The sequence below is a fragment of the Pundamilia nyererei genome, unplaced genomic scaffold (assembly GCF_000239375.1).
Source record: "Pundamilia nyererei isolate P.nyererei 1_Seehausen unplaced genomic scaffold, PunNye1.0 scaffold00051, whole genome shotgun sequence".
NCBI classification, from domain to species: Eukaryota; Metazoa; Chordata; class Actinopteri; order Cichliformes; family Cichlidae; genus Pundamilia; species Pundamilia nyererei.
In genome coordinates, this window is record NW_005187452.1 from 1,489,304 (window position 1) to 1,510,620 (window position 21,317).

A 21,317-nucleotide genomic window follows, 5' to 3' on the forward strand; every position below is an offset into this window, starting at 1 on the left:
AGAGAGATAAAGTAAGTCTACATTAACTGTAATGTATTTTTTTTAAAATGTGCAAATTTGATTTTAAGTTGGACAGATTTATCTTCATGGAAATAATCATTCATATTATGGAACAGATGTAACTAGCACAGATTAAATACATATTTTTTTCCTGTATTCTCTTCCAAATTATGATGCCTGATAAGAATAGTTTAACAAGACTAAAAAGAGTTAAATATAATTTTAAATTAAATAGCCTGCCAAGGAAGGCCTTCAGATAGCTCACAGGTGCTTTGTGTAAGCAAACACACACAGTACAAACACACACACACAGTGTACACATATTCACTTTATCCCATCATTTCAATGATTAGTAGTGCAAAAGTCCCAGTAAGCTGTTGTGCAGCCATTCAGCATATTGGCCTAAACCAGAATATGCTCCAGCTTTAAGCAAAATGGGCTTTGGGGACCAAGCTGCTAAACACTGCTCAATCTGCACTGCATATGGGTGTGTGTGTGTGTGTGTGACGTGTGTGTGGAGGCAGACGGTTAGCTAGAGAGCTAACTCTAGTTTGATGCGGTTGCCAGATTGGATTTAATCCGGATTAGGGCTCTGGCTGGTCTCCCTCCCTCCTTTTCTCTCACCCCTCTTCCCTCCTCTCTCTCTGAGAAACAGCCTTGTTTAGACTCGGTCTTTCTCCCTCTCTGTCTCTACCTGTCTCTCTGTCACTCTCACTCACTCTTTCCCTTGTTAATTTTTACTCATCAGGCTTTGGCTGCGGTTTTATTCTTTAAAAAACTGCAGCCAATCCAACTGGTGCTAAATGAATACCTTTATGGTGAAATATTACACATATAAAATGTTATGATCCCAAACTGGTAGCAGCAGAAACAGGGAGATAAACACGGTCCCAAACAGATGGGCTTCTCACTACTGTGTTTCTGTTTATGTGTGTGTGTGAGTTGAAATGTTTTTACTGGCCAACTGTTTCCATTAGGACAGAAACTGATGGAAAAGCAATTCCTTTCACTTAGGGGCTCTAAACAATGACTCCTGGTTATTGCTTGAGCACTGTCTACTAAGGTAATACGATATTTTGTTGAAAATTATTTTGTGTGCAGTCAGTTGCCCCCCCATTTTGTAGTTTCTTCCACACACGACATCAGATCCTCTGCACATCTAGTTGTTAAAGTCAGCACGCATGTGTCCTTGAAAATCCCACGTCAACTTTGTAGAGAAAAGCACCATCTTACATGTGTTTTTTTTGCATGTGTGTTTTCTTACATGGCTTCTTGGGGGGCAGAGCCAGCTGTGGATTCAGGTACGGGCTGTTGTCTGCATCTATCCGACGTTTGTACTTCTGTCTTCCACCGCGAACCCTGTCCAGACGAACACCTGTGAGAAATGACAGAGAGAAGTATGTATCAATATAGTGTACATTACACAAAAAATAAAGACAGATTTTAATCTCTTTGAGTAGTTAATGATGGCAAGAAAAATGAGACTCGCATCGCCTTCTATGCAAGCAGATAGTAAAAGGAGGAGGGAGATGGATCTTTGATTTACAAGGCTGGGTCTGTATGTATGTACGTGTTAAGTATTCACTCTTTTGTTATTCTTAGGCTTGCTAAACTCACTTTTTCTCCTTTTCTTCTACAACAAGACTAATTTATAGAAGCCATTTGAGTAGAAGGCCCCTCTTGCTCACTTTGACTCTCTGGCTTTCCGACTCTTTTACTGTCTCTTGCCCAATCTTGGTCTCTCTATTGCTGTCTCCCTCTCTGTCTCGTTAATTAATTGACACAAAGGAGTCCTAATTTAATTAGACCTATCTCTCAGGGGATTGGATGTTACCGTGGTTACCACTTAAAGATGGATAAGAAAGACAGAGGTGTCATGTACCCTGGAGGAGGAGAGAAGAGGAAAGGAGAGGAGAAGAAAGGAAAGGAAAGGATAAGAGGGTTTAAGAGGATGCCAAATCTTTAGATGAGTCTAGGCTTCTGCTATTAAGCAATAAAATTAGTAACTTTAGGAGGAGATACAAAATTAATTACTAGAATGGCTGCAGAATGAGGCCCACCATGTGTATCTCATCTTTTAGATATTAAATTAGTAATCAGACTTTTATACAATGAATTAAACTCACAATTTTAAAGGCTTTGGCTTATTTTAAACATTAGCGCACACTAGCACCATAAAATATACTGGATGCTGTGATATACCAAACCATATTATGTTGAGGGTGAACAGAGAGCAGGGGAAACTGCAAAGTATTAGAAAAGAGACTGAACTCTATAGTGAAAGCATGTAAATTAGGTAAATAACGTTAAACACATTTTTCTGGCAGTCTTTCAGTTTTGTGCATCTATCCATCCATCCAAGAAGTTGGAGAGAAAAAGGATGGACGATGGAAAGGAAAGCAATAGGCGTGTGAAAGCAAGAGAGAGATTTGCTCACATAGAGACGTTTAAATCCTCTAAAAAATGTGCTGACCACATTCATGACAACAAACCTCAAGAGATTTAACAGAAAGACTTCTATTGGCAGCAGGAGAAAAATGTCAGGGAGCATCTTTGTGCATTTGTAAGTCGATATGTTCTCCTGTTTTATATGAGTTTGTTTATTTGAACGTTTTGAAAACTACCTTTATTCCAAATATGTCATGTTGGCATGAGTGCACATGGAAATATATTCATTTAAAAATTCGTAATGAGCTCAGGCAGTAGTCAAACCAGTGAACTGAACATTACATGCATCTGTCTGTATGTGTGAAAATGCCTGAGACAGGGACAGGTAGACAGAAGGGCTGACAGTCCAGGTACAGTGGGGGGGCCAGTGTCAGCAAACGGTCAAGAGACTCTTAACACCAGGGGGTACAAACCACTCACACACCCACTCTTTGCTTTTTCTAGCACATACACACTTATACAATGTCTACACCTCGCTAACCCACACATCTATGTTGTGTTTAGGTAAGTCCAGACAAGCAGCTTTTTCAGCTGCTACCTGCATCAGTGGTTGGCCAAAAAATGAAAAAATAAATGGGGGCTGATAGAAACAGAGGGCAGGAAAAAGGTAAGTGTTAGGATGAGAGAAAATTATTGACTAAATGAAACAAATGGGACATAGCTTAAAAGAAGCATGTCAGTGATTTAAAGCTTCGAGATTACAGATTCATAATATAGTGACATATTGAAACAGACTAACACAAAACTTGTGGTTCTGTCAAAAAAAAAAAGATTTGGGGAAAATGTTTCATGTGTCTCTGTGTGTATTTATGAAACACCTGTAACTTCTGCTTGTTCCGCAGTGCACAAAGACACTGTGCAAACCACCACAAAATACATAACTATGGTATAACTAGCCATGCTAGTAATATACTGTAAGAAAGCAGCATAATATTAAAGCAGAAGAAAACTGAATGTTATGTTACTCATGGGAGCAGTTAAACTAACTAAGGCAGTTTCCAGGTCAATCGTGTCCTTCCCTGTCAAGGACAGTAACAAAAAGCAATAAGCTTTATTAATTTCTGCCCAGATAGTGCTATTACACGGTGCAGTTAGATTCTAAGATTAAGTACTTTTTCTGTATTTAGTATTGTTGTTTTTGTCTTGTTCTTTTGTTTTTTACATAAAAATGTAATTCATCAGCTGAGAAGGGCAGATACTCACATGTGGTATGTTTGCTTTGCGAATGTATTTACATCACAGTATGTTGTATTTTTATATAAACCAACATTAGGTTGTAAGTTCAGATACTAATTTCTTATGTAATTTGTTTGCAATTTGTCTGATGTGTGCTGTAAACCAGAAAAGTTGAATGTAACAGAGGCTGGGAGAAACTGCTAGTCTTGTCACACTTTCAAACTACTTTCAGTTACACTGAGGCTTTTTTCTCTTGTACATAATATAAACTCTTACATGCAGACTCTTAATTTTACTCTTTCTCTTTCCCATATACCTAAAAGACCCAGTGCTGGGCTAAGCTCACTTCATAAAGAGCCCTCTCTAACTACCTCATCTATTTTCCACCAAATTAACTCTCTCTCAGCACTGATTAATGATCAAATCTAAATGAATCAAATTAAAAATTGAAAATTATATTTCCAAAGCCCACAAAAAAGAGACAAGAGGAAGCTAGGGGAAGAGTGAGAGTGGGCTACCTCCTTTTAACAAATGAGCCTTCAAATCATAAAGAATGAGCAAGAGGGGAGAGGAGGAAAGGAATGTGGAGAGCGGAAAGAAGAAACGAGTAGAGAGGGAAGAGGGAAAAAGGCAACGGGAACGTAAATTTAGCGATCAGAAAAAGAATTAATGCATATAGAAAAAAAAAGGGCAAGGGCATGGAAGAACAGTAAAATGGGAATTGGGAAAAATTGAGTTTGAATAAATAAATGCTAAAACACATTAAGCGATTATTACAAAATAGTGTAGCAAAGGGGGAACAGAGGGAAGAAAGTAGTTTACAGGCTATGAAATTATAGGAGAAGGAGAGAGTAAGTCCCAGCTAGACAACTTTTCACTCAAACACACAAACAAGTATCTAACAAATACCACAATTTGTTTTGCATCACAAAACATTTTTGTTATGAATGTCAGATGCACATGAAACTGCGCAATTAATACTGCATATTTACCTTTTCAAAATACAGTAGGTTAAGCTACATGCCTTGATTATACCACTTTTGTCATAGTCTGTGCACATTCATATACACACCCAACTGACTGACTCTGTGACAGTGATGAAGGTGAATCATTCCTATCGTGGGAATATTGCTGTCTGTCAATAGCACGATCTGCACTGATCACATCAGCATAGATTTTTACACTGCACTGGCGTCACTCTGTGTCAGCGAATGTGTGCGTGTTCTTGAACAGTTGAAGGATTACGAGCCAAATGCCTTTGACATCTAAGTGTGCATGCAAGAGAAAGACAGAGGAAAAAACAAAAGAGGGTGGACAGAAAAACACAATGTGGATTGATTTCAGATGATCAATGTCATGATAAGAGAATGAAAGAAGGAAAAGAAGTGAGAGGTATGGAACAAAGTGAAGAGAGGAGTAGGTAGACAAATAAAATATCTGGATTTTGGTTGAGAAAGAGAAAGAGGCATCACAAAAAAAAATAAAATAGAGGAACGCTGAAAAAGTCAAGACACAAGGAAACTGGACGAGGACAGTATAGAATGATAGAAGTGGTAGTAATTTTAAAGCTGTAAAAAAGCTGAACACCTTCTCCCTGTCTCTGACCTATTGTGTGTTTTAAACTGCAGTGTTGATGAAATGACATCCAAGATTGTCCCTACGTAGGATTAAGAACGTCTCAGTGAATTGACTGGGAAAGACAACAGACCTGTATAGATCTAGTGTGTGTTTTATAGTGTGATACATATGATCAAGTATTAAGAACTGGTTAAAGCCTAAGCCCTACAGTCAAGTAATGTTTATAATCAGGGCTAGTAGTGTCCTACAGACTAAAAAGTCTAAAGGAAATGTGAAAAAAAAAGAAGATAATCAAATTTTTTTACTATCACTATAAACCTATAGGGAAAATCTGAAATGTGTTCAATACAATTGGGTTACAAAGTTACAAAGTTACAAAGTAATGTAACTGATGTTCCAATGCTTCAACATCAGAAAATCAGAAAATCAGGTTATGCTGCTCAAATAAAAAAAAACAAAAAAATGTAAGAAATAAAAATAAAGAAGCGAAATGGACGTGATGAAAATTGGGAGAAAAGTGTGTGCGGTGATGTTTGTTTCGACCAGAACAGATCAGAAGAGCATTGCCCAAGGCAGTGGGCAGGTGGCTGTCACTGGTGTGTGAATCTGTGAGCGTGCGTGAGCTCGAGTGAGATCCTTAAAACGTGGCTTTATTTTTGCTTTTTAAGGCTGTGTTCTCATCTTCTGTCACTAATATTCCTCTTACATAAATAAATATCTTTGACTGTTGGATAATAAAATAAACAAGCTGCTGAGTGATTTTGGGACATTTGGAATGTGTCTTTTTTACAAATTTTCTTTACATGCCGTCCTTGAACGTAGGAAAAATTTATCTTCAGTGATTTGTTCCACCGTTATTTTTGCCTTCAACACAAATTACCGTCTCTGGTGTCATCCCTAATGAACTGCTGGAAAAAGAGCTGACCCACTTTGGAAAGTTCGCTGGTGGCTTTAGAACAGTTTGTTTCCACTGCAAAGACGTCAGACTACAGCGCATTCAGTCTCTTCTGAGACATCTACCTGAATGCCTCTTTTCCAGACTCAGGAGGTATCTTTCAAAGTCAATTATTAAAATGCCGGTTTATGAAAGCTTTGCCAGTATGAAATGTTATGTATAGTATGACATTGGACACAAATGCTATTCGTGTCTGCACAAAGGACCCCCACACACTGAAAACAGACATATGAGATGAAATGCAAGAGAGGAGCAGTGGAAGAAAATCAAGGTGATAGCCAGAGATTAGCAATGACAGGTGTGCCTCAGAATCGAGGTATAACTGCATCCTTTTTGAATGTTGAAAATGAGGAAGACAACATGTTTCCAACATTGTATCTGATGGATGAGCAGTCACACATTTGTTACAGGATATCAACTGCTTTTTCAATGAAATCTTTGGCAGACAGTCTGTCAAAGCTAGACTTTTTCCAGATGTTGATTGATTTATTAAATCTCTTCCAAAGATAAGGAGAGTGGTTTGTTGTGAACAGCTGAACAAACCAAAAAAAAAGGTTAAATCTGAAAAAGATAGTGACTAAATTGAGGAGGAAAAATTGAAGAAAAGTACAGCAAAAAGTCCTGAGCACAGAAAGTGGTGTTCTCTTGGAAGCATTTCACTATCCTCTTTTTCTTCTTTCTGCTTGTTATGAATGTTTTAAGAATGGGAACATTAAACATCAATGGGAGCAAGGATAGAGAAAGGCGAGCAGTAACAGCCGAGCTAAGTGGAAATAAAAACAATGATATGATCCTTTAGAGGAAACACAGAGTATTAGATAATGAAGCTGAAGGAGGAATTGGTTTGAGGGGGCAGTGTTTTCTTAGTTATGGCACTAATCTTAGTGTGGGCTGTAGCAGTTTTATTTTCTTCATTTTAATAAATGCTTCAATGTGTGAAGCGGAGTAGGGTAGGACCCAAGTGGTGAAAGTAACGAAAGTACATTCAACGGATAAGACATTTTTACTCACAAATGTTTATGCTCATAACTCAACAAGAATACAGCGGAAGCTTGGAGATCTGGGTAACAGGCCTTGGGATAATGGACGGAAGGCTTTAGGCAGGTTGCTGCTTTCCAGGGGACCACCATTTCTTTTGATGAACTTGAGGTTCATCTCAGGTTGATGGGCTTCCTGACAAATTTCAGAAGAAATTCTAGACTATGCTGGAAAAAGGAGCTATAAGAAGTTCTGATAGACTGTTTAGACCGAGCTGCAGTCAAGGGCAGCTCTGACATTGCTACCCAAAAAAAGAGGTCTCGACTAGCTAAAGAACTGCAGATGAGATTAACTCTGATGTACAGACTGTAAAATTTATGTTAAATGTGTTTATGTAACACACTTAAAGATTACACGTCAATCATGTCAATTAAACATCATTTCCTAAATGGATTATTATGAATAATTTGATGTGGATTTTTTGGATTTGAGAAATCCAGAAAATTAAGACATTTTTGATTTGTTTAAACTCCAGGATCAGGAAAAGGCATTTCACAGAGTTGATCATTATTATTTATTTAGAATATTAGAGGTCTTTAGTTCTGGCAAAACTATTTGGATCAGGTTGTTGTATTCAGGCACCACTGTTATTGTAAAAGTGGGGGAAGGACTTAGCCGACCTGTCCCTATTCAAAGAGGCATCAGGCAGGGATGTCCAGAGTTGACCTTTGCGAATGAAGTAATAATCACAGTGAGCTTGTCAGCTATATGCTGATGATGTGACACTTTTTATAACTGGCCAAAAGGACATCAGCATTTTTGGACAGAAACTGGCACTATATGAAGAAGCATCTACTGCTGGTTCAAGGATCATTTTAAAAGACAGTCTTTTTTTCTTTCTTTTTTTTAATCCAAAGTACTTTGTGACATAGCCAAGATGTATCTGATTAACCTTCTAATAGGTCAGGCATGCATGAGCATCAAGCATGAGCTGATGTGAAGATCAGATCAAAGTGATAGGATCTGTAAAAATAAAAAAAATAAAAATAAAAAAAATAAAATTTGTGTATCATAAAATGTTATCTGACACTGAAGATTTTGTTTCTGTTTGGGGAGTCATTAATGTCCAATGTAACTGGTGTCCTTTGCAATGTAATGGCATATTATCTGACTTTTGCATTTTTATTATTCCACTGAATGTAGGTATGTATTTATTCATTTATTTATTTTTGTGTATTTCTTCTTGAGGGTTTTGGGTAGTGGGTTGGGCTAAAATCGTACATATGTTAAAGTTTTGCTTTAGTTATGTTTGCTGGCAAAAAATGATGCCAATGAAGGGTTTGACAAAGGTCAAAGGTCTCCTCTCTTCCCCTCTCCTCAAAAAGAAAGTGTACGTGAGAGAAAGTGGACCACTTAGGCAGATCTCTCGTCACACCATCTCCATTATCGCTCCTTTCTAGCTGGGATGCAACTAGATGCCATTTGCACACACACGGACTCGCACACACTCATGCAGGACAGACGCTACAGGGCCAGATTTAGCTACAAGTTTCCCAAGGGGAACACCAGACGCCACCAGTTGTCTGGCGCTCTCCTCCTTTGTTTCCCCTCTCTTCTTGTCTCATTCCCTCTCTCCATCACCCACTCTGCATCCTTTATATTGTTTTTTTCAGCTTCTTCTACGATCCTGTTTATTCACTGACCCTTAAACTGCTCCTGGTCATTTCATCATTTTTTAACCTTTAATAACTTGCATCTTTCAAGGAACGAGTCTTTTTTTTTTTAAAAGAAATGATCTTTATATGTTTATCAGCCAATTGTTTTCAGCACAGTGTGTATAAATGCATATGTGTCGAGTGATGAAATTGGACAGCAGCAGTCAAGATCACTGAGCTGTGAGGGGAGTTATGATGCACACTACACCAGCTGCATATACCCACACCAAACACACCCTCACAGACTGGGGCCTTCCACCCGATCTCCCTCATTAGGTCTTAGGGGCCGTGGGGAGCATGGCCAAAGTTGGCACAGATTGTTAATGTGTGTGTATATATGTGCATGTGTGGGGCATTATGCCAAGGTTTATATTTGCAGTCCGTGGACTTGTCCCTCTAGTAGTCCACCATCTGAATCCAGCTGGCCGTTAATGGCATTATAGAAATGGAGGCTTTGGTTTTGGATTCAACACATTCTGTCTGTTTAACCACGATTCATCAGACGTGGCATCATCAAAGCTGCTGTTGTAAGAGAGCAAATCTGTCAGTATGAGCATATGTACAGTATGCACGCCTACTGAATATTGCTGGCTCCTGGGTTGTGTGTCTCTGCCAAAGTGTTTCATGTTCAAATGTCTGATCTGTGTTTTGCTGTTCACGATCATTCTATGCATTACTGCTGATATTGAATGCATTAAGTCGGTCTTGCCTTGCCATTTGAGCACGGAGGGTAAGAACTGACAGCAACATTGTAATTACTGTTGCTTTTTTGCAGATTTAATTAAATAAAAAAAAACCTTCTGGGATTGTTAAAAATCTCTTTCAACCTTCTTTCATTTTAATATGTTAATTTTTATACATTTTTTTTTAACCTGCAATCACACCCTTGTTCTCTCACTACCACTCCCCTCTCTCTAGGCAGATTTAAGTCCCGCCTCATGACCTTTTGGTCTTCAGCTGACGCATCATTATGACCTCATTAAAAATGGACAGACAGCCATTGCCAGAGGGGTAGTTCTCATAATGTAACCAGGCCATTTAATTGCCTTGCTCCAGAAATTAGCTGCTACATATTGGTGGGTGGGTGCCCTGTATTTGTTCCTTCCTTCAGTTTATCCCCTGCTCGCTTACTCCTCGCCTCCTCTTGTCCTCACAGTGGTGGCTGAGAAAATCCAATATTTTACACGGACAAGTGGGAGTGTATTCACATGATCAGGTGTGTGTTTAAGAGAACATGTAAAGAAAGAACTCAACTCAGAGTTGGTTTACTGACCCTCTGGCCCCTATTCTCTCCTTCTTTCTCAGTCTCCGACAAACACACGCACTTCCTTGCTGCCTCACTTGCTCTTCATCTCACCCTCTCTGTCTCCCAGGGCGACAAAGCTAATTTGAGGCTGATCTTGCCCTTAGGGGTAAACTACAGTATCCACACACACACAGAAAGACACACGCTACTCCATGTTTTCCTGCCCACTCCACCCTTACCACTTTATCTTCACCTTTCTACCGTGAGCTAGCCCCTGACAACTATAGTTAGCCCTGATACTAACTGATCTAGCCACTTACCATTTATATCTATGCAATCTTGCAGTAACACTGCTTACAGCCAGAAGGGCAGTATGATACATGGTAGGCAATGCTCCTAAATTAGTGTTTTTTGTATATGAAATAGATCCATTGTCCGATTTATTAAGATGCTTACCTGGGTAGATTAATTATGTTAATTAATTTTGATGCTCTGAAATGCTGAGAAGACTTACTAGACCTAAATATGTGCATTATGCAGAAAACTCTTTAATGAACTCACATTTTTGGAAGGAAAACAAGAAATAACATAAAGGTTGAAATATTCACAAGGTTTCACAAAGTAAAAAACTTTTCTTTTATAGTTTAGCAATAGGAAATCACAACTTTTTTCCTGATATTGCATGGTTAATATTTTAAGTCTTTAAAGTCCTTTCAGTAAATTTTTCCAGACAAAGTATGGGTCATGATGCGTTTAATATCTTGACCAAATTCAAGGGGGAAAAAATGGAAAGTGGAAAATTTGAGAAAATCAGCAAGATTTACTAGTTCTTTAAAAAGGACAATAATTTGTATATTTTAACAGAACACCTCCAGCAGAGTAAAACTAAGGTGAAGGAAAATGTTCAGTTCTTTTATATAGCTGTTGATCATTTCAAATTTCCCAAGGGTTCAAAAGGAATTAAAACATGGAAATAGGGGGAAATGGATGTATCAATTTTCCAAATGACCTTTATTCATATGTAGAGCGAGAAACCCCTGTATTAAATTCACACTTTGCACAACAAATGGGGTGGCTGTGGTCTGTCATGTTGATGTATAGATATGTGGGCCGATGTGTGTGTGCATGATATATGTGTGTAGAGTACGGCAGAGGCAACAAAAGGCAGCTATTTGTTTCCCTGCTTGGGACAGAAAAACACCGATACAATATCCCTCGGCTACATATAGCACATTCCTTTACAATAACATAAGTGGTTATCTATGAGACTTAAGAGCACGTCAGTGCATCTGGTTTTGTTTTCCCTAGATTCCAACTTTCACACAAACTATAGATGAAAAAAAATTACTTAAAACTGTTGTATTAATAGCAAAATGTTAATATAAATAAATTGCCTTGTGTGACTTTTTTTAGACGAGGGAAATGTGGTTTCTTTGTAAAGCAGGAGGATGCAGCCTCAGCTGTGTAAACTGCGAGACTGGTGAAACTGCCAATAATACATGCTATTACACGTGTGTGTGCGTGTTTGTGGCCACATACACATACTCGAGACAAAACAGGAGATGAGACATAGGTTCTGCCTACGTCAGATCAACTGGGAGAACAAACGCTACGACAGCAGCTTGTTGGGAGTGTGTGTGTTTGTGTGTCTCCTTCTGTGAGTGTGTGTGAGTGGAAGAAAGAGAGCGGCAGAGTCGAGCGCTTCTACACTAAAAAGAAACTTCTGGATTATTCTGAAGCTCACAGTGAAAAGTTTCCTGAATTTCATATTTCCTTTGGGGTGTTTATACAATAATGACAAGGTTCTTGTCTTTCAAGATTTCATTATGTGTACAGCTATATTTTTATACTTTTTAAAATCTCCAGTACGTCAAGATGTAAATAAATTCAACAAAATGTGTATAGAAAGCTCAATGTGCTGTCATGTTTTTGTTTTCTTTCTATAACAGTTTACCTCAGACTGTAACGGTTTCACATTATGATGTCTGAACTGATAAAAAGCAGCGGGTATGGTCCCGACAGGATGCACAAAAACATGAAGGACAATGGCTATAAGACATTTAAAAAAGCATCAGAAAGAGTACAGTAATAATGAGCGGGCTAGATGAAGACAGAAATGGATGGAGGAAGGGCTGGCAGGCGTCGGCACAGGCATGCTCCCTGACCACTGTAGGGAAGGGGGCGTAGGCCAGGTCTCCCATCAATTACAACCTTGACCCTCCTCTCTTCTACTCTTTCTCTCTCACACGCTTTCTGCTTCATTCAACCATCCTCCCCCTGCCTCTCATCCTCCCTTGGTCCCTCTCCTCTGCTCCTATAAATCAATCTCTCTCCCCACTCCTCCCCATCTCCTCCCCTCGGTTTCTTGCACCTTCCCCCTTCCTCTATCCCTCTTTCTCTCTCCCAGTCTTTCTCTTTAACACTCGCCACTCCTCTCTCTCCTTTCATCGTTGGAAGTGCAGTGGGAGTAAAAAGGTCAGAGGTGGGCAGACAAGAGGGAGAGAAAGAGGCAAAAGGCAACATGGGAGTGTGAAAATGAGAGAGTGAGTGTATTTAATCAAAGTGGTGTGGGGGCAGATAATACCGCTTGTGTTTTTTTTACCTTTCAACACCACTGAACAACTGCTGAGCGTCGCAGTTAACCTGAAATTTGTATCTTTATTTGAGCAAACCAAAATTAAAAGCCATGTATACAGTGTTGTTAATGGGTCTGCGTGTGTACATGCCCTTATAAATTTCTGAGTGTAACTTTAGATGTTAAAACTAAACACAACACACACACACACACACACACACACACACACACACACACACACACACACACACACACAAATTATCATGTAGAAGTTGCATGTAGCGTTGTTCAATACGTTCATACAAATGAGTAAGCTAATACAACGTTATGTGAAAATTTGCTTAAGATGCAGAATACCTAATTGACGTTAAAATGCTACATGTAGCACATTTAGCCGAAAAATATAAAGAAGAGACCTTTTCCCTTACCCTCCCTCAGCATGCCAACAGTCAGACACTTCATGAAGCGGCAGGCCTGGCACGACTTGCGTCTCCTCTTGGTGATCTCGCACTCATTGGTGGCTGGACAGCTGTACTCAATGTTGCCTGCGGCACGTAGACATGTTGGAGAAAGATAGACAAAAAGGTTTCATTTCAGATAGACACATCAGCACAAGCACAGAGCACACAGACACATGTATGCAATACAACAAACCATAAAATGATGACTATGGACAGAACCTCAGAGCAAAAATGCTCCCAGTTTTGGCATTCATGAAGGGTTGTGTGGACTTTGCATATTCTCTTCATGTCGATTTTCATTTATCCATAGGTTTGGATGGGAATGTAGGTGGTTGTCTGCCTCTCTATTCTAGCCCTATGACTGGCAAACTATCCTGGTTGTACCCTGCATCTTGCCCTGTAGCACCTGGGATATTCTCCAGCATCCCTTTGACCCTTGCTGGATAACCAGTTAAGAAAATAGATGGATGGATGGATTGAGCTACCTCTGTCTTGACCTTTGACAGACCTGCAGTATTTTGACCTGAAAGTATACTGATATATGTAGGCTGTGTCAGATTAAAGTGGCATATAAGCACTTGACAGGAAGAATATATCACCATGTTCTGCACAGACTTGAAGGAAGGCTTTCACGCTAGCATTACAGGTGTTAGCCACAAACTAATCTAATGTCATATGTGTGCAGTGTTATAGAGAGCACCAAGTGATTTCATTACTGAAAAATAAGGTTTAGAGTGGCTTTTAGATGGGCGAGGAGACAAATGTTTCCCAGTGTTTATTAAACTGCCCTAAATTTTGCCCATTTTTAAAATGTTTTTTCAATTAATTATTCAAAATGTTTGTTTTATTTTACTACAAAATTGGTTGCCAGGAACACCACCTGTATTGCTGTTTAAAAAACACAGAAGTGTATCTGTGTATGCACTAACAGAGGTGATATGTCTACGTTACATGAGACCATAAAGTCAACTAAGATTGCGTGACTTAGCAGCAGGACAGGCGGTGACACTTGGATGCAGTGTTGAAAGCAAGATTATTAACCGAAGTCTATTAACTTCACAACCGAGGCCAACCAAAACATCACTCTGAGTGAGTCTAATAGCACTTCTGTGGGTACTTTACTCTTTCTCATACGTACTGTATTATAGTAGTATATTGTCCTATCTTTTATTTCCTGATACCTTTTATATCTTTTTAATTTTACTAAAATATACTGTACATCTACACGAGGCATTTTAACATCTTTTTTGGCTCCTGTGGCCATTTTCCTCTCATTTTTTTCCTTCCCACTTGTTAGTCTTCTTATTTGCAGCTCCATTTCTGCTCATTTCCTCCACTTAATTATTTACTTACTCCCAGTTCAGAACAAAACATAGTTATGGATTTGTTGGAACAGCTTGAATTGTTACAGATTGCCCAACCTGTTTCAATGTTCAGGTTTATTTATCAGTATTAAGACCTGCATTCGGATGTGAAAAGAAAAATATCCCTTTCTCTTTCACCAATGCCCACCTGATAACTACAGTATTCCAGCAAGCCAATACATCTCCCACTGAAACAGAGTAAACAGTGATTACTATTGACTGCTGCTGTGGAGAGGATGTTTTCTCATTACTGGCCTGATTAAGGGGCTAGTTAGCTTGGGAAAACGCTAAATGCACAAACACTTCTTAATGGGTAACAAGACACCCATTAATTGGCCTTGTTAGTTAAAGTAAAGGCTAAACATGCTAAATGCTGAGGGAACCCTTACAGTCTAATGGACACTATATGTGGGACTAGTTAGCTAATACACGAGCTTTACATGCTGATGATACATGAGGAGTAGAATAATTCAGCAATTAAGAAGGACACTAAGGCTAAATGTGCTAATGAAACAGAATCTGAATGCATTAATGGGCCTTGCCATTTCAAGAAAACTAGCAAGGGCTGCTAAATTGTTAACTGCAGCAAAGAGCCACTTATACAGCTGGCAGCATTAAGAATAAATATTTAAAACCCTCACTGTGATGAAAAATGTTAACAGCTACACATGCTGATTGCTACTGTGAAGGTAAGTGTTAACAGGCAATAACAAAAACCCATATAATTTATTGATTAAAGTGACAGCCAAGACAGAAACATCTGTGAGACTTCAGATTACAGTACCTGACTGCAACAACACCTAGAAAAAAAATCTGTGGACTTTAGTAATACACATATTTATGCAAAATGTAGTTTACATCAGTCTAATTCATACACATTCAAATGTGTCTGTTACATCTCATGTGATAAATAAACATGCACTGTATGCTGAATCCCTTTGCATGTTCAGACACATATATGCATCAGAGTATGTGTATAGGGCAGGAATTACATTTGAAAGGTTTATAACAGAATCTCACTCCTCTCTGTGCAGGTATGCCTTTATTTCTCTCTTTATGTGTCTTACAGTGCACAGGAGTAAGCTTAGATCAGAGAGGGTCTTGGAGGCTCCTGTGTAAAAAAGGCAAGTTTGTATGTGTGTGTTTATGTGAATGACGGGGTATATACGAGGGCCTTAAATCCCCTGCAATCTCTTTTGAGATGTTGGTATGTCCACCCTGCTGCATGACAATTGATCACTATTGTACCGATCATGTAATGTGAATGTTACCGTGTGTTTTGGCTTGCCATCCCCTATGCTGTATTTCTTTTGCCTCTCCTAGCCTGATACCTATAACCTCCCTTTCTCATATACCTTTTGCCTTGGCACTTTGGCTTTTTAAACAATAAGGAACAGAAAATATGGGTAGAAGGCAGAGCAGAGTTGAAAAATGGATAAGGGTTCTCAGTCAAATTTGAATTCACCACAATGCAACTCCTGCACAAAGTATGGATTTTGCAATATTCATTTAAAAAAAGAAAACACAAATATGTATTTATGCCTCCTGAACTATTGAGAAATGTGTCTACTACTGAATAAACATCTTTAAGTCAATATGGGTATTACTTAATACTACCCTAACGATTTCTCTTTAGTCTCCCACCTGACATTTTTACTGCACATTTTGACTGCTCTTTGTGTGAACATCACTATCCCCTTCTTCATCTTGCTCTTTCGTGCTCTCCACCGCCTTTCTTTTTCCACTCTTGTTGGCTCTCTCTTTCCATTTCATTGCCCTATACCTCCCTTTTCCATACTTTGCCCTCCTCTTCACTCCCCTTTATCCCCCTCTCTCAATAAGGGAGTGATAGATGCAGGTTGTCAGGTGTCGCTGGACTGACGCCACAGAAACAGCAGCTGCCAGAGCCACTTCCTCCACGCTGCGACACACACATGCACAAACGTGCCAGCGCGCACATACCCCTAATTCCTTCCTACATCCATGTGCCCAGTCCACCCTCCCCTTTCCTCCTTTTCTCTCATTCCTTGTCTCAACTTATTGTTTATCTGTACCTCTTCTCTCCGCTCTTCTCCTTTCCTCTCCCACCCCATGCTCTCCTCCCTGTCCAGCTGGAGGTGTTTTTTTGGTGATTACCTGCGGTTTTATTGGCTAATGGGTTGAAACATACCAATATGTCTGCTGCTGCCCATCTGAGGCTGGCCCTGCTTTCCTGCCAGGACGCACACACTAACACACAACCATGCATAGGAATATGTGCACAGACGTGCACATAAACTTGCATTTGGATGAACAGAAGCCCACACGCAGAAGCAGAACATCCACAGTATCTGAGGATAAGTTGCTGTGTGTGGTAGCCAAAGATAATATCATAACCCAACTGGTCCACTGGATCCAAGAAAGTAGCGCTATAGCACAATAATAAGGTAAAATATTACATTACCATTACAATTTTAAAAAGTAAAATGATAATTAAAGTAGTTAGTTATTCAACCTTTAAGGTTTGAAAATGGTGTATTACAAATATATAAAAAACAAAAAAACAGTGAAATTAGAAGAGAAAGGGACATATCACTGCTTTCAAGCTATTTAATGTCACACTAAAATGAGGTTTTCCAGTCAAAACAGCATCATTATCTATATGTTATCTGGGATATTGTACTTAATCTGTAGCTGCGTTCTATTCTAACCTTTAACAAACCAATAAATGAATTGAGACATAGAGTTCATCAACTATTTGACACCACCGCAGTGACAGATGAATTAAGGGTTAAACCTATCCACATAAATATTCCATGGCTATATGCGTGTTGATGTCTTTGTTTGACTGAGCTTCTGTGAGTTTAGGTGTGTGTATGCATGTCTCTGCCTTTGTCGTCACATGCGTGTACTCTAATCTATTTGTCAGGGCTGCACCGTGTCCTGATCTCATCCTATAATAAACACATACAGGTCATTTCCAGGTAGTGGTGACCATCTTGTGAATGTAGGACTTCCACCCCCTCACATCTTCCTGTCTCTCTCTGTCTCTGGGGCTTTACTGGGAAAGCTGCTTATCAGAGGCAAAAGAAAGCACCGACAGATAGGTGGATGGATGGAAAGGCAGATAGATGAATCCTGTCTGATATGACTGACTGACTGACTGACTCAATGGATCGATGATGGCTGGCTGACTAGTAGTGTGCTTATTGCAGTAGCACACTGACTGACAAGTGGGCTGTCCTGCTGACAGATGGGGCCTGTTAGTTATTTTTAAAAAACTTGAGCAAATCATGAAGGATTATAACACTAACACAAAGGTTTTCAAAAGTTTACCGCCTTCTTTCTATCTATCTATCTATTTATCTATCTATCCATCCATCCATCCATCCATCCATCCATCCATCATCAAATTTCTACTGTGAAATTAAAAAACAAAACAAAACACAACACAAAGATCATCAATCAAGTTGTTAATCTTCCTGTACAGTATACTGTGCTTCATTCCTGGCACTCCTCTCATCATGTGGATTATTCTCTATCCTTTCTCTCTTCAACCCCTGAACTCTTGATCTTTAGACATGACTCGTGACCCGACTCTGATGCTACGTTATCGCACAGACAACAAGCTTATGGCTAAACCGCTTCCTGTGATGTATGAGCAGCTAGATCTGGGAATGCAAACACTGCTCCAAAATTATTCGTGAAGAAAAGGTCAAGGTTGAGGTTAAAAAGTGGGTGTAGATTTTGGGGGTTGGTTTATGTACCTAGATAGATGTATAAATGTGAATGTGTGTGATGGGGAGAATGGGTGAAGGGGAAAGAGGAAATAGGCTATGTGGGTGTCCTGGTGGCTCACTTAGCAGAGGAGGAGGGAGACGTACCTTATAAAAAATCTGGGTTTACATCTGGCCTGAGGCTTTCATCATATGTCCTGAATTTAGTTCAGGTGTGTGTGCATGTCTGAGTGTGTGTGTAATTTGATTAGTCTGTTCCTTTTATTAAAAATAGTATAAATATTCACTTTACTTTTATCAAGGTTTTAGGTACTTTTAGGTGAAAGCTTTTTTAAGGATACCATTTAGGTCAATATAGAGAGCATCATGCTTACCTCAAACATATGACCTTGCTGTCTCTGCAGCCAACCTACTAACGTCTTTACATTTTTAAAAAGTTTCTTTATCTTTGATTAATATATATTATTTATATTATTTACTGCTGTCTTTAAGACACTGTCAAATGGATTTACAAAAACAAACAAACAAGCAGCTATTCTAGTCTAATCTTAAACAATACACAACCACAGATTTTGATGAAAAAACTGTTGAATGAACTGAACCACTAATAAAAATATTAAAACAAAACTAAGCGAGATAAACTAAATAGTGGAGCTTAAACAGCAAGAGGCAAGATGTAGAGTGAAATGTAGACAAGCGAAACAGAGACAACTGTAGATACAAAGTTAAAATAGAAGCCAACCTTGGATGGTGCGTTTGAAGAAGGCCTTGCAGGCCTCGCAGGATGCCACTCCATAGTGGTAACCTGACGCAATGTCCCCGCACACGAGACACAGCCTCTTGGGCATGGAATTCAACATGTACTCGCACTTAATTTGTGAATCTTCCCCAATGGTTGATGAACAGTCCTCATAACGCTTTGATCCAGGGCCGCCAGCAGGTCCTAGGGTCCCTGCGTTGGAGCCATAAAGGCTTGGGGAGTCTAAGCCATTGGGGTGACCGTTCATCGTGGACGAATATGAGCCTGAGGCGTCGCTGGAGCCACCAGGGGAGTGATGGTTTAGACTATCAGTCAGGGAGGCAGGACTAGACGGCTCAGTCTTTATATAAGAGGACGGACAACTGGACTCAAGGTGGCGCTCCTTACTGGACATTCTGCAGAGAAGCCTGAGAGAGTGAGACAGAACAAGAGGGGAAAAAACATTACAGGAAAATGTTAATATGAAGAAAGATAATCATGAGTGTGGAAAGTTAGGGGCACTGCATAGGGGAAGGGAGAAATGTAAAGTCATATTCAGCAATATTTAATGACACAAATATATTGTGGTTCATTGGGGAAAACCACATTCATGAGAGTAGCGGAGCGGCATCTAGAGTACCACAAACACATCCCCATCCACGGGGCCAAGATCATCCGTCACCCTCCAGTCAATAGCAGCGTGTTCTACATGAAGGTAATCAGTAAGCAGCTCCTCTGCTGCTCAGTCATCCCAAAGACAGCACATACACAAAGAGACATACATTGTCATATTCAAGCACAGCTTACAGTCTAAAAAGTTACTAAAAGCTGCGCGATGCAAAACAATAAATGTATGCATATTTTGTAAGTATTAAATAAAACTCACTAATCAGAGCCAGACTATCACTGTAGTACTATTCTTACATTCTCCTTCCCTTCGTATCTCCCTCCTTCCTCTCCTGCTTTTCCTTCTTCCACTCCCTAAGGAGGCTGGTGTCTTGTTAATGACAGTTGTAATTAACGGCTATCTTCTCTCTGTCCATATCTCTCCATCCTTCCCTTTGTCTACCTTACTATCTATCTGCCTCTCTCCCTATCACTTTCTATTCACTCCCATCTCTGACTGTCTCTCTTTCTCTTCCTCTACGCATTACTACTCTCTGTCTCTCTAACCCTGCCCTCCCTCCTTTCTCTCTCCCCTTTCATTGTTAAAGGCAGAAAGCACAAAAGGGGTTTTTAATTAAGGCAGGATGCTGCTAAACGAGGGGCTTCTAAAGTCCAGTCGGCCTGTAAAAGATCCCCGTTCTACAGGGACCCATAAAACACAGACAGTGCCTGGTTGGAGAATGGGGAGCTGTTCAGGTGGGGGAATGAAGAATGGATATAGACAGGAAAACAGAAAGGCAGACAGGCAGACAGCTAATGCAAAAGACAGACAGAATGGGGAAAAAAGAGTAGTTGCAGGACTGCAGTGACTGATGATTGTCTACTGACAAACAACACCTTTTCTTTTAATTTACATCTCAGCTTTAACATGACTGATATGCAGAAAGAAGGCCTGCAAAAAACCTGCAAACGCATTGTAATGTAGGAAACACTCTTTTCCCCTGAAATTTTCCCGTTCAAATGTGAATTGACATTTATGATATAGAATGCTTTGGCCTTTTCACCCTTTTCATCATATATTAAACCCTTGCTGGAGGTTCTTTTAATTCAGTGACTCCATTTATCGTGGGTTTGCGGTATTCACCAGTGTCTATAAATCCATTTATCGGATGCTAAGTTGGGCCTTCAGTTTGGAAAGAGGCTGACATTGTGAGAAAGGTTTGGACACAAATCAAGGAAGAGAAAATTAGGGATAGAAAGAGAGTCTATGGAGACATATAGAAGGAAAGGCAGAAGCACAGACAGTATCAGGTGGTACAGAAAAAAGTGTAAATGGAAAGGAAAGAGATCGCAAGAGGATGTCTATGTTCTGTGTCTATGGGATGAAAAACAGTGGTGACAGAAAAAGAGAGTAGAACCATTTAAGTAGATGATGTGATGGTGATGATTTAATCTCTCCTTTCTCACTCTTTATGCTCTTTTGTGGCCCCTCCTTTTGACCGTCAATCCCTCTGAGTACCATTAAGCGAAAGAGTTTAAGTGCCAAAAGATCTCAGGCGCTTTTTTCCTTCTCTCTCAAATTCTCATCTATCTATCTTTCCGTTCTCCATTCCAGTTTCTTCTCCCCCTTTTCCCTCTATCTCGTCGTTTTTTCCCCTCAGTGCTCTCTCGCGCTCTCTAACTGTGCTTATAAATGAAAAATAATGGCAGTCGAAGGGGGAGGAATAAAAAAGAATAAAAAAAGAAGACACGCATGCAGA

At 39.6% G+C, this 21,317-nt stretch overlaps 1 protein-coding gene across 3 annotated transcripts in view; it reads right to left on the reverse strand.

Annotated features, from left to right (window-relative positions):
• esrrga (estrogen-related receptor gamma a) overlaps window positions 1-21,317 on the reverse strand; it is a 68,133-nt gene that overhangs the window by 26,643 nt on the left and 20,173 nt on the right. For 2 of the 3 annotated variants that reach the window (XM_005733311.1, XM_005733310.1), the window contains exons 3-5: window positions 18,955-19,379; window positions 13,100-13,216; window positions 1,265-1,375 (exon numbers count right to left, since the gene is read on the reverse strand). In XM_005733311.1, the coding sequence (XP_005733368.1) occupies window positions 1,265-1,375; window positions 13,100-13,216; window positions 18,955-19,379 (653 nt within the window). Of the gene's footprint in view, window positions 1-1,264; window positions 1,376-13,087; window positions 13,217-18,954; window positions 19,380-21,317 lie in introns of all 3 variants that reach the window. The other variant, XM_013910894.1, reaches the window with a different exon arrangement.